Genomic DNA, 14,453 nt, shown 5'->3' on the forward strand with positions numbered 1-14,453 from the left:
CCTTCACAGATGTGTAAGTTACCCATGCCATTGGCACTAACACAGCCCCATACCATCACAGATGCTGCCTTTTGAACTTTGCGTCCATAACAGTCCGGATGGTTCTTTTCCTCTTTGGCCCGGAGGACACGAAGTCCACAATTTCCAAAAACAATTTGAAATGTGGACTCGTCGGACCACAGAACACTTTTCCACTTTGTGTCACTCCATCTTAGATGAGCTCGGGCCCAGCTCAGTATTTCTGTTTTTTTTTTTTTTTTTTTCCCACCTGTCCCAGCTTTTTTGGAACATGTTACAGCCATAAAATTCCAAGTTAATGATTATTTGCTAAAAACAATAAAGTTTATCAGTTTGAACATTCAATATCTTGTGTTTGTAGTGTATTCAATTAACTATAGGTTGAACATGATTTGCAAATCATTGTATTCATTGTTTAACACAACGTCCCAATTTAATTGGAATTGTGGTTGTACCAAATTAAAACAGCTGATACCTCATCTGGCACAGTGCAAATTAACAGCAAACTGTTTCTTTTCATTCAAATTAAACTAATATAAAACACTTTCCTTGTGAATATAAATCCAATATGCTTATTCAATACTGCATGAATACAAAAATATAATAATTGTTCTTGTCCACCTCTCACCTAAAGGACAACCAGAAAGCGGAGTGCAACAATTGAAACAAAACATGACAATGAACGTGATAGAAAGTCATCAGCATTACTTTTTAGACAAAATATGTCAGCTTCATTTAAATCAGTGTCCTGGCTTTTCAACCTCAGTAGTGAAATCCTGAATTGAATTAACTGAACAGTGTTGTAGTTTCCTTCGAATTCTGCAACACATTTTAAGACGTGCACAGTTCATTTCAATAATTTGGTACCCGACAATACTCATGCATTTTCTGTAAAGCAATACAAGCAAGTGGTTTCGTTCCTTTTCAAGTATTCAGCATTGATGCATTCATCATTTTAAGATGTGTGTTATACTGATGGTTCAATGATTTGGGTCCAGCTCTTACGCAAGTGATCAACTATTTTCAAATAGAAGAAATAAAAAATGTTCATATTTAACTAGTAATGTACAGTTGTTGGCCACAACATTAGGTACACCTGCACAATCGCGACATACAACACAAGATCTGCATTTGTTTTGATTGCGATATTAATTATTAATTAATTATAATTAATTAATAATGTGTTTACTGTAGTTTGCAGTCTGCAACATGCTGCGGAGTGTTTCTATAATTTTGACAATCCGTATCTCAATAACTATATCAGAAATGAAAATTCTCATTACTGTATATGTGTAAGAGTACCTAATGTTATGTCCACCAAGTTTAAGGTGGATGTGATAATCATTATCATGCAGACACCAGCCATTAGATGCTCCCTTTCAGTTCTATGCAGTTTTCCTATAGTGCAGAGCTGATGCAGCTCAGTAGTGACAGTGTTCAAAGTTCCTGTAATGCTCTCTGACAGTGGTAGAGCAGGCAGTCGGGTAGGTCTGGGATCGGAGAGCGCAACCACACGGCCAGCGTGCCGCCGTGCACCCGGCAGTGCATCAAACATGGCTGATTCCGGAGGACCTGGCAAGCTACAATACCTTCCATCCCTGTAGGGAGTGCAAAATAAAAAAAACAAAAATAATAAATCTTTTATAAAAAAAAAAAAAAAAAAGGTTTACTGGAAACAAAAGAGAGCCCCATTTGTCCATTTCCACAGACAATCAGCAAAAGATTTAAGGAAGGCAACAATGTCATGGCAGTGGGTGACTGTTTAAAAGACTGGTTTTGTTAAAATGTAGGATTTCCATAAAAAAAGAAACAGAGAAAACAATAAATACAAAATGTCCACATATCATGAGAATCCCTGTCAAATGCTTACATACATACTGATGTAAACTTTACTGTACTTAACAAATATCCTAAAAAAAAGTTCAAGTCACCATTCTTTAATGCAGTTTGAACATTTAATTCTGAAATTTTCTTGTGTATCACTAGAGCAGTAATTCCCAACCTTTATTGAGCCAAGGCGCATATTTTACCTTCCAAAAACCTCACGGCACACCACCAAACAAAAATGTCACAAAATGGGGGTACACAAGTCAATTATATGCTTTCTGCCATCTAATAATAGAGCATTTCTGACCAGCCATCCATCCATTTTCCTTACCGCTTCTCCTCCCTAGGGTCGCGGGCTGCTGGAGCCTATCCCAGCTATCTTCGGGCGGGAGGTGGGGTACACCCTGAACTGGTCGCCAGCCAATCGCAGAATTTTCTGACCACTTAAGTGAAATTTGATAATTTTCCACGGCACACCTGAAGAGCTCTCACAGCACACTAATGTGCCACGGCACACTGGTTGGGAATCAATGCATTAGAGGGAGCCTGCATACCACCGAGTGGTACTCATACTACAGTTTCACAACCATTGTCTTAGACAAGATTTGGTGTAAATCTTCCATTTAAAAAGGAAAATACTATGGAAAATGTATTTTTATATTGTTTGTATACAAATAGTTGGCCTCTGGAGTGTCTACCCACCCATCAAGTGTGACATAACACAACCAAGTAAATCTTTCGTTATCTGTCCAATTCTAAATAATGCCTGAGCCGTTCTGAATTTAAGTGCAGCAGCTAGGCTAGGGGAAGACCGACCCCTTTCAAGCAATGACCAGACTCAGTTTGTTTTTGTTGTATTTGGCCATGTGTATGCTGCATGCAGCAGATGCATAACACATAGCTCCCACTTGTTGACAAGGTTATATTGGTCAGCTTGGTTATGAAGTGCTGACTCCATGAGTGAAAATGTCTGTCTTTAGGTTCCCGCCTGCTTCTCTCTTCAAACTCTGGGTAGTTTGAGAAAATTTACTCGCTCCCCTAGTGACAACGCTCTTGCAGCGTCCCTGGTCGTAATGGTAACAAAAGCTGTACTTTTTATTGTCCAGGTGATTAATTGATTGCTATTGATACAATTTTTGAAAAATCATTTCTAAGTAAATGAAATATACTGTACTAAATTAACGTCTTGGTAGCAACTAGTCCTTGTTTAAAAGGTTGGCCACCATAATTGGGAAATTCAAGTGGGTGTCACTAGCAGAACTGTGTTTTCCTCAAGCTAACAAGCAAAGAAGCAGCAGTTCGTCTCTTAATGACGAACATTTAAAGTATATCCAGATTCAGTTCAGAAGACATTGCAAAGTTTTCGCTTCACTTGTAATTAGGATGTGTAAATATAATTACCTATGATGGCCACCACATGAAGGTGAAGTTTCCTCTCCAGCACTTCCAGTGTCGCTCTCAGAGGATCCTGGACATCCGCAACGAGCGTCAGGTTCTGCTTTGTATCGTGTGAGAAGGCCAGCCACATTGCGCCGTACTCTTCTGTAGACAGCGCCAAAGGCCTGAGCACAAAAGAAAGAAGTCCAACTAAAATAAGCAAATAGTCACACTCTTGTGCACGGCAGCTAACGTTTCACCTGATGAAGGAGGAAAGCGGCAGTTTGTATGAGAAGTGGGTTGTTTGACGAGTCCCATCAGGCATGTTGAAAGAAACCAGGCCGGACACTTGAAGATGAACTGAAGGCCTCTTCACAGTCAGGGAGTACTGACACACTTCTACGTGGCAGCACCTCACCTCCTCTACTGGAATCTCGGAGATACTGGACACCTGGGGAAAAAACAATGTGAAACTGGTTTGGGAGAGGTAAACTGAGTTTTCCCACAAAAGCTCAACGGTGAACTTGTGCACAGATAAATAATAACGCAATAATGATGTCACACAATTGGTATCTTGGGGGATTCTCAGCACTCATCAAGAGTTCCGACTCACGACTTTGCAAAGGTGCAACAGTCTGACCTTACACCACAATGGTGGTAAATGGCAACTATACGAAGTAACGTAAACAGTGGTGCCTTGAAACACGAGTTTAATTTGTTCCGTGACCACATTTGTAACCAAAACACTTGGGGCCAAAACAACTTTCCCCCTTAAAATGAATGGAAATTCTATTAATCTGTTCCAGCCTCTCACCGCCCCCCCCACACACAAAAAAAGATCAAAATTGGTCATGTGTTTTAATAAGAAAAATAGCATAAGTCATAACATAGAATGTAAAGAATTACAAAGAAACAACTACTGTGACTCAGTGATCTGCAGTAATATTCTTTTTTTGCAGAGGATAAAGAATATGTGCCTGTAACTATTATTAAATTGTCTATCAACGTGTTGCTCCACTGCTTGTGTATATAAACAATGGGTTCATTCCTTAGTGTTATAACGTCGGCACAGGTGCTATTTGTTAGCTCGTCTATCGTGTTTCCAATTATGCGTTAGCATTAAGCTAATGGACTTAAGTTTTGTGATTGTTTTAAATACGCAAGGTGTAATTCTCTTTGTTTAATGCTTAGTTTGACAGTAAACAGGGAGTGCTTGAAGCCTCTTTTTCGAAGATGTGTTCACAATGATAAACTGCTGCCTGATGTCATGTGACTTCACTACAGCCATACAGTGCTGATAGCTAAAATTTTTGCTCGCAAGTCAAACAAAAAAATAAAAATAAATAAAAAAAATCAGGTGGCTTCTATTTTGAAGAACTTGTAAGTTGGGTCACTCATATCTCAAGGCACCGCTGTATTTATCTCACTTATAATTTATACTGAATATTGCCATTATTCACAAACTCCTGTGAATAATTGCATGGAGAGTGGTGTAAAGTAGCTATTTCTCCATGTCAAGCTGAAGGATCATTGAAGTTTGTAGTCCAGACTCATGTCAGTGAAATTGTCTCAGCACAAAGAAAATTCAGGCAGTTGTTAGCCATATTTTTTGTATCCGTTTTTTGCCATTTTGAGTCTTGAATGTAATAATTTGATAAGATGCACTGGGATGTATTAAGTAAAGCTAATTCCTAATTTACCTCAACATCTTCTGAGGCCAACTGCACAAGTAACTCTTGCACATCAGAGGTGGAGGAGTTGGAAATCAAAACAACCAGCACCAAGCAGTCGTCTTTATGCGCATGACAGGCCGAGAGAGCCACGCTGTGGCTGGAACACAGGGGAGTGATTTCGGAGTGAGTCGCTCCGATGCAGTCAGCAGGGAGATGCGAGGTGAGAAGCAAGTCTTTCATTTCGACTGGTTCTTCTGTCTCAACAGAACCAGCGGCCATTAAACCATTGTCCCTGATGAGACTGGGCTCAAGTCTCTGCACATCACACTCAGTTAGCTTGCCCTCTGCGTCGCAGGTACCGTTTGGAGTAGCGGAGCCCTTGGAACTTTCAGTCATCTGCTTAGATGAGGCTTCTGGGTCCATGTTGGAGTCCAGCGGGATGTTACACAGCAGGTTATCGACGCTGTTTGGAGCAATGATGATGGAGTTGGATGTTTGCCTGGGGACTTCTGTGGACAAGACCTGATCTTTAGCCTTTCGCCTGACCCTCTGGGGTTTTGCCTCAGATTTTCCCATCTGTTTCAAGATAAAGAGCCATCGATAAAAGGCAACACTTCAAATGCTGCCCGCACTCACAAGGCACGCATCTAAATTCTTCATTTCAAATTACAAATTTGCATTTCATTTTGGTGTTATTTTTAAGAACTGTGCTGCATCATATGGAGCCCAAACCACCCAATGTAAGGTAACATGTTTCTCAGCTCACCAGGGGCAAAGTTGTTTGAGAGCCCAGGCCAACAAACAGTGAAGATGCCAGCTGCTGTTTTTCTTGATCTGCGGCTGGCAGTGGGGTCTGGTTCTGCGAGATGATCTCGCCAATCTGGCCTTTCGAATGGACCGGACTGGGAACTTCAACCTTGGCAGGTTCTTCTGCAGACTCCCTCTGGGCCAGGTAGCCCTCTCTCCCCCATACTCGTTTCACTTTATCCAGCTTTAGAGACGTAGTACTGAAATACACAGTAGTAGATATCTCATTAATATTATATATCAATACTGTTAGTACAACTGGTACTGTTGTTATGTGAATTGTTGTCTTTATTATCCACCATCCCTCTATCGACAAATATATTGAGGGGATGGATGCCCTGAAATGAGTCTTGGCTCAGTGCAAGGTTTGTTGTTTTGAATTTGAAAAGTGTTCTCTCAAGTGGAGTTTTGTTGCATTTTTAACTGTGCTGCTTGGTGGAAATTGGGCTCAGATTTATTTGTCGTAAAACTGCTCCAGATGAAAAGTACCTTAGATTTTATTTTTTTTCTGTGAGTTATATTTAAATTAATTGAAATAGGAATTCTAAATCACTGCAGTGAGTTAAAAAAGGAACATTTTGAAGAGAGTGGAGATGACCTTACATACATTGCTTTGTGCGAGGGGTCGGCACTGTCACCCGACAGACCAGAACTCAATGAGGGCAAGGTGGGAGACTGTCTGTCGTCTAAACTGCACGAGGACATACTGATAGGTAGCGACAGGCCGTAGGGTTCCAGGCTTAAAGCTTAGGAAGGAATAAAAACACACCATGAAAACAAGGCAGCTCAACCCCTCAAACATGATCAATATATTTGTGAGTCTTACTGAACCTTTTGCCTGAGCGAGCACTTCATGACGTTGATGAGGAGACTTGTAAGGAGCAGCACCAGCAGCCAGCGCTTCGGACACATACTCATCCAAAAACGACAGAGAGGAGTCGACCTGGAACCCCGGAAAATGGTGAGTCTATGCAACAAATTATTTAATGGTGCGCAACAACTGCAGTACAGAATGCTGCCCTTTTATATGATCACCAGTTCCAAAGTTGTTACCTCCAGAGGCTCCATGTAGGCATCTCGAGGTAGCACCTTGGCCCGCAACATGGGATTCAAGTGGAGGTTCTGCAGTTCCTGGGCCCTTTGTCTCAGCACTGTGTCCATGGAGCTGCTATACATTTCAGAAATCCCCTGAAGCACAGACATACCTGCCTCGCCCTCGCACAGCTTCGTCATTGCCAAGAGGACCCAGCTCTTGGTTTCACTACTGGACTGCTTCAAGTCCAAAAGCTTGGCCAGAAGTGTCACAACGGTGGCTGGTTCGAGACCTTCTCTCATGTGAGAATATTCGCCAAGGACCTGAAACCCAAACAAAAGAGTGTTCGTAATTATCTTTCTAAAAAGTTATGCGGCAAGACAATTGGAACTGTCACTGCTAGGTGAAAATGTGCCATTTAAAAGTCCCTTGCCATCAAAAGCTAATTTTTTCAACTTTTTTTATTTATAACTTAGGTAAAAATGAGTATGTGACATGGTTTAAGTTTGATATCTATGCAGTTTTTTTCGATTGAATGCCTTTAAACACCAAACTGCTTGCAAAAGACCGCATCAGATTTCTGTGCGGGTATTTTTTATTTGTATTTTTTTTTAAGTCTAGATATTTGAACACAAGTAACATTACAACAGTCATTTGTAGATTGGGGGGACACCCGGTGAGGTAATGCAATAACTAACCAAGAGAACAAGATAAGAGAGGACAGAAAAGGGCAGGACAGGATGAGGAGAAATGAGCAAGGGAGCGCTATTGACAAGTGGTGCGCTGTGTTTCTTTTTTAGTGTCTAGAGTTGTTATGCTAGTATAACCTCTGTTGTTGTTAGTGATCCCAGCACAAGTAATTAAAGCCTATAGTGTGCCTATCGAACCTATTATCGAGCTCCTCCCCACACACACACACTAATAGCAATTATACACACCCAGCTGATGACTTGGAGGAAGCGCTGAGGCAGCTTACTAGGCTCTCCTTGTAGCAGAGACACATAGGAATCCACTGCAAGAAGGCGCAACATCCGGTCTTGTTCCCCGCCCTCAAAACCTGGACCATTTGAAGGAAGAGAAATGTGGGATGATTAAAACCACCAAAGAAATGAAAGAAAAGAAAATTGACATCGCAAAACATTTTTTTCACCCTCTGAGATCAGTTTGAGGAAGTTGTTTGGGATGTCAGGCTGCATCAAGTCTCCACCGAGTGAGAACACAGTGTTCATTGTGTCAATTAACCACTTGTTGTCAGGTGCATATGTAGAATGTTTCATAGGAAAAGCAATGACATCAATTCCAGGTAAACTTTCAAATTGACTGTTGTGCCTGTCTATCTGGTTATTGTTAGCCCAACAGTATAATTGCCCAAATCCTTTTTGAAGGTCTTCAGAAAACAAAAACAAAAAAATTATAATTTTAACAAACAAGAAGATTAAGTCTTTTTTCACATAACCATGACCGGGGTGACTGAGACTCTACAGAGAGAAAAAAACAAAAACATATATTTTAGCAAACACATTGGTTTTTGTTACTGATACTGTGAAAGTAAGTTAAAAATAATTTGTGTAATTATGCTATTAGATTAACAATATGCTTTTCGAGTTTCAGCCTCTGACTATTCATCTTTTAGCCGTCCATTTTCTCAACCGCTTATCGTCACGAGGTCGCAGGTGTGCTGGAGCCTATCTCAGGTGACTCCAGGTGAGAGGCAGGGTACACCCTAAACTGGTTGCCAGCCAATCGCAGGGCACATATAAACAAACTACCATTCGTACTCACATTTACACCTACGGACAATTTAGAGTGTTCAATTAACCTGTCGTGGATGTTTTTGGGAATGTGGGAGGAAACAGGAGTACCGGAAGAAAACCCACGCAGGCACAGGGAGAACATGCAAACTCCACACAGGCGAGACCGGATTTGAACCTGTGACCCCAGAACGACAGGTGGATGTCCTCCTAACCAGTTGGTCAATTTGCTGTCCTCAGCTTTAATTTAAAATTATTATTTTAGTTTTTAAAAAAACCTTAAAGTTACACTAATGTAAATTAGTAGTAAAATTTCCATACACACATTTTGAAACAATGGATTTTAAACTTTCTGTGGGAATTTCTTGCCAGGGCTCTACAGGTCACAATTCTCAACTGATTCAGAGATTATTCCCTATGTTAAAAAGCAAGACCACTATTAATACCTAATGGTCAAGTTTGTTGAAAACAAATGCAATCCTAATAATAAATATAGAAACAGTTTTGGATTCAGAATAGGCGTAATTGTAAACATGAATATTTCTTGCTTCTATCCACAATAACGAAGGATATTTTTCAGCCACTTCTGCCACCTTCCCCACCAGGTCAATGGTCATGTAGTCATCTTTACTGGTGCGCAGGAACTCCAGCATTTTCTCCACAATGACTGTGACATTCTTGGCGTTTGTGATCCTAAAGAGCAACTCCAGCGTCTGTGCGCAGACAAGAGACGATTCAGTGATATTAGTGTATAACGTAGAAAATCCACACTAAAATCAACATCTGTCTCACCTCACGTTTGATGATGAGGTCAGGATGATCAAGGCATTCTATGATAGTCATCTGATGCTGCAGGGCCAGTTTAGGATCCTGCTGGACCACGTAGGTGAGTGCTTTCAAGCCTGCAGCGCCACCAACACATTTACGTCAGCAAACAGACTTACTCGGAAAAACAAACTACAGGTTGCTTTTAATTCTTACCTATATATTTCAGGTTAATCTTTGGCGACAGAATAAAGTTGCCAATACATTTTGCAGCTTTTTCCAGGAGTTCACTTTTTGGATGAATTGTGTAAATGCATTTTACACACTCGTACAATATTGCTGGAGAAAGATTGATAAAACATAAATTAGGAGTCGATGAAGCAGTATTTAAAAGCCACATTATTTATTATTTCAAATATGTTATACCATAAGTGATGTTATGGTTCATCTCAGCTCTTCGTAAGGACTCATCGAGGACTTCGTACATAATCCCACTTGTACTGTGTTGCACAAAAAAACGCAGTCAGAGCAGAGCATCAGATGCCCCAAATCCATTTACCGGTAGACTCCGATTAATTACCTCTGCTCACTTTTCCCAAGTAAGGACAGAATCCTAAGAAGCTGGATTTGAAGCCAGGGAGCAGGAACACTATGATAGTTATAATCCATTGGCAGTTTTCCACCCACCACCTGCTTCAATATGGAGACAAAGCTGCCTGTCAAATCCTTGTAACCTTCTGGGTTCTCCTAAAGGAAGACAAAACAAACAGGAGAAAAACACATGATGAATTAACTCAAACTAAAATGTGTTTATTTTGTTTTATCATATAATGCAGGTTACAGTAAAGTTTCAACCCGATACCTTGATCATCTGCAAGTAGATGTGCAGTGAGGCTGTCATAACACCTGGATCCTTGTCACACAAAGCTTTGCGAAACTTGTTATGGATGTGTTGAACTTGATTGGGTGCGATCAGGTAAAATTTGTACAATGCCAAAACTGCTTTTCGTCGAATGATTTCTCTGTGAAAAGGTCATGGGAAACCTAAATCAGTCCTAAAATGTAGCTTTTTATGTATGACACAGTATCACACAAACGCACACTCAACATAACCTACTAATGAGATCTAACACATGAGCCATGTGGGGTGATCATCAATGGATGCATAAATGACATGTAAACATAAAAAAGCATTTCTTACTTTGGGTGAGTGAGCTTTTCTTCCACTAGAGGGAGCACCGCAGGTATCATATCTTTGGGAAACAACTGGCTGACAATCGTTAGAGCCATACACACTTCAATGAGGTTTGTGCTCTGGAGATCCTACAAGCATAGAAAGTCACACACATGACTCATTCAATATTAAAACTGTACATTCTTTACTTAAAAACAAAACAAAAAAACACCAACCTTTAAAACAGTATTCACGAGGAGGAGGAGGAGCTCATGATTTTCATTCAGAAATAAGGATACAGCAAGGTAACCTGGAATTGACAAAATATTTTGGGGGGTGAGCAAGTACAATTTTCTTTTGATCTGCATTGATATTCAGTTTGAGATAGCACCAAAACCATATCGTTAGACAGGATGTATGTAGCCTGAGGCTGAGCTGCACTGTGTTTGTTTCACGGTGTAGTCATGTGGCTACAGTGCAACGCAATTAGAGTTCCTTTACTCCATACTGTGTGTGTAAAATCAGAATGGTATGGAATACATGTACCGTTACAACCCTAGTAATAACATTTCTGATGTACAGTATGTCTGTAAAGAAAATAAAACAATTCTAATTAAAAGGCAAATTCAACCTGGGATTCACATCAAATATTTCACTGTAAAGGGGGTCGACAATTTACAATGGAGTTCGGACGTAACCCTAATTTGTACGCAGCGTAGTCTATAACTAAACTACTTTAAAGCAGTTGTCAATTCAGAATTACAGTAAAGTTTTGTATGAAAACCACTTCTTAGCCGTAAATACAAAACAATCAAATTAAAAACTTTACACTTGGTTTTAACGTTTGTATCAAGTTATTTAATATTTACTATGAAGTGAGCTCAACAAATGCTCCAACTAAATCAAAATGGCAACACTGAAGAGTGAGGAATTACTTTGTTTCCTTAAAATAACGACACACACACACACACATACCAACTCTCTTCTCCAATGCAGTGCCTTGTTGAGCCAACTTGATGGCATGAATGTAGCAGAAGGAAGCCTCATACCCCAACATTTCACAGTAGATGGCTCGCACCATGAGGTCCTTCATCTGCCTCTGACGATTGACACGTGACACCAAAATTCACCATGACACCTGACCTGTTGTTGTTGTGCAAGGGCAAAGGGTATATTTAGAGAAGCAAACCATGGATGTGTTGGGGGACGAAGCTTGCTCTTTAATTGCAGTCAGTTCTTGTTGAATCAGTTTCTCTTCCTCCTGAACAGGATGAAATTGAAAGTATGTTAAAAGTAAGTCTCTAACAGTTGCTACATTACCGACACTGAATTGATCTGTGATTGTACTGAGCTAAAAATGAGTCTCACTGGATAGTACAACGATGACAGTGTTATACTGTTTGTCTCGGAAAGAATTATATCTAGTTTGATAAGCCAACCTTTGTGCACAAAGCAGCAGTATTCTGGGTTTTTTAAGGTGCTTGAGATGTGTTAACATTTCCACTTTTAAACTCACATAGTTTATACCAGTACATGTTCAATTAAACCAATATCCATCCATCCAATTTCCATTGAACGTGTTCTCATTATCTTAGCTGACACTCACAATCACACTTATCCAATTTACAACGTAGAGTCTTCAATGACCATAAAGCATGTTTTTAGAAGTACAGAGAAAACATGAAAACTCCACACAGGAAGGAAGCTGGAGCCAAGAATCGGATACAGACCCTCAGAACTGTGAGGCAATGAGACGTGCAAACCACAACTCTACCCTTCTGTCCCTGAACCAATAAAAAAATCTCTTAAAGATATGCTGTTCAACCTGTAGCATTGTGCTGTACTGTAGTTACATTTTTTTCAGTTTTATCCTCTAATTTGTTGCATCATTTCAAGTGCATACCTCCATATGGGAGCTGTCTTGCCAATAAAACAAAAACACTAAACCAATTATTCCTTCCTACCTTAGCTTCGCACCAATTAAAAGCCCTGCTATGATTGTGACATAACACCTCATAAAGCTCAATGAATGGGGTTTTTTTTTTGGGCGGGGGGAAGAAAGGGTGTAACTTTTTTCTGGAATAAAGTCTTATTTATATGCGATAAAAATGTGTATATTTGGGAGAATCAAGGCATTTTTTTCAAAATACAAGACAATATTATTAGGCATAATATTAAATTTTTTAAGTTTTGAAAATACGACTTTCTCCCCTTGTAAAATTTTAACTTCAATATCATATCGCAGCTATCTTAAAAAAGTAACATTTATTGTAAGATTACTACTTTTTAATCCTGACAAAATATACACAGTATTTCCTCTTGTGAACAACAGCACTTTAACTTTTTTATTATGTATTATATACTTATTAAAGCGGCACGGTGGACGACTGGTCAGAGCGTCATCTGCCTCACAGTTCTGAGGATCGGGGTTCAATCGCTGTGTGGAGTTTGCATGTTCTCCCCGTGCCTGCGTGGGTTTTCTCCGGGCACTCTGGTTTCCTCCCACATCCCAAAAACATGCAAGCTAGGTTAATTGAAGTCTCTAACTTGCCCCGAGGTGTGAACGCGAGTGTGAATGGTTGTTTGCGATTGACTGGCAACCAGTTCAGGGTGTAGCCCGCCTCCTGCCCGAAGATAGCTGGGATAGGCTCCAGCACGCCCGCGACCCTTGTGAGGAGAAGCGGCTTGGAAAATGAATGGATGGATGGGTACTTATTAAAATTATTCCCATAAATTGTTTTTATTAAAAAATAAAAATACTTTTTTTTTTTTTTTTTTTTTTTTTTTTTTTAAGTAATTTGCTACCATAACAATACGACTTTTTTTTGTGGAATATAGGTAGCTTTTTTGTTTTTTTTTTCCCTCTATTGCTTTTCGGCTATACTTGGCGTTTGGATTACGAATGGGACTGCAAGAGGTCCCTGGTCCCAAAACGTTTGAGGATCCCTGAAACAAACAAATGTACTCAACTGAGCCACTGAACACATCTGTAGATTATGCAGTATAGATACTGGACACAGGACAGTGAGTGTAGTCAATTGCGCATGCTAAAGACATACAGCATAACACATGCCTTATATTTGACTAGTTGTATTATATTAAAACTTTTTGGGGAAATCGAACTCACATGCTTGGACGTTAGCTCTGTGATCCCTCTGATGAGGTTTCCAAGTTTCGAGGTGGAAGACAGTTTCGCAGCCCCCGGTTGAGAGTCTAAAGACAGGAGGCTCGGCAGAGCTATCAGCGTTTTCTCCACTACGTCGCTCATTTTGGCCACGAAAAGCCCACTCGGGAGCTGCCCTGCTTTCTACACGACACACTCACTGAGTCGTATATCCATCCCCGCCACTGCGTGAAACGCAAGCGGGCAATATTACGTGTCAAATGCTTTTAAAAAAGCAGAGGAAGAAAAATGCTAAGCCAACAGGCGGCCATTGCTGTTATTCAATAAGGTCACTTCCGCTTTTTCTTTGTGAGAACTTTATTGGTAGAAATAGTGATAACAGCGGCCCTCAGTGAGCAAAAACTGTACTCAAAAGTAATAGTAATTGTGCGCCGTATCATAGTTATAGTTTCCCTCAGTGTGTGTGTGCGTGTGTGCAAAGTAGACACTTTATTTGCTCTAGTTGGCCACATAAAACGGGAGAATGACGTGGAGGGCCGGATCTGGGCCCTGGGCCTTAAATTTGACATCTGTGCTGTACAAGAAAACTGATTTTGTGAGAACTTCATTGATAACACAAATGTGTATATAAATAACCGATCTGGTAAGAAGTGACACACCACTGTGATATTCAAATGCCGTTTATTATGTTTATAATATCTGATAAACATTCAATAGTATAACTGTACACTAAACTATGATAAAATAATTACAGTTAATATGAAATTACAGCCATTGGACAACTGCATGGAAATGAGTAGATTCCATTGATTAGCATTTAGATATCTAGTGTGGACACACACACATACATACAATATGTACGGGATGTCTGCAATGACTGGATATGCACACGGAGCTTCTGTGG

At 40.1% G+C, this 14,453-nt stretch overlaps 1 protein-coding gene across 1 annotated transcript; it reads right to left on the reverse strand.

Moving 5' to 3' along the window:
• Positions 1–1,058: 1,058 nt before the first annotated feature.
• ap4e1 (adaptor related protein complex 4 subunit epsilon 1) lies at positions 1,059–13,878 on the reverse strand. Its single transcript, XM_061774710.1, has 21 exons — positions 13,553–13,878; positions 11,615–11,686; positions 11,401–11,524; positions 10,662–10,735; positions 10,453–10,574; positions 10,114–10,273; positions 9,832–9,998; positions 9,678–9,751; positions 9,468–9,590; positions 9,279–9,388; positions 9,060–9,199; positions 7,886–7,998; positions 7,674–7,792; positions 6,756–7,058; positions 6,534–6,645; positions 6,310–6,448; positions 5,662–5,902; positions 4,923–5,471; positions 3,483–3,673; positions 3,247–3,407; positions 1,059–1,616 (listed from the first exon to the last, which is right to left on the reverse strand). The coding sequence occupies exons 1-21, from the start codon at positions 13,691–13,693 to the stop codon at positions 1,456–1,458; spliced, it is 3,396 nt and encodes a 1,131-aa protein (XP_061630694.1). The 5' UTR covers positions 13,694–13,878; the 3' UTR covers positions 1,059–1,455.
• Between the last annotated feature and the right edge of the window lie 575 nt (positions 13,879–14,453).

Source organism: Phyllopteryx taeniolatus, chromosome 5 (genome assembly GCF_024500385.1).
Source record: "Phyllopteryx taeniolatus isolate TA_2022b chromosome 5, UOR_Ptae_1.2, whole genome shotgun sequence".
Lineage (NCBI taxonomy): Eukaryota > Metazoa > Chordata > Actinopteri > Syngnathiformes > Syngnathidae > Phyllopteryx > Phyllopteryx taeniolatus.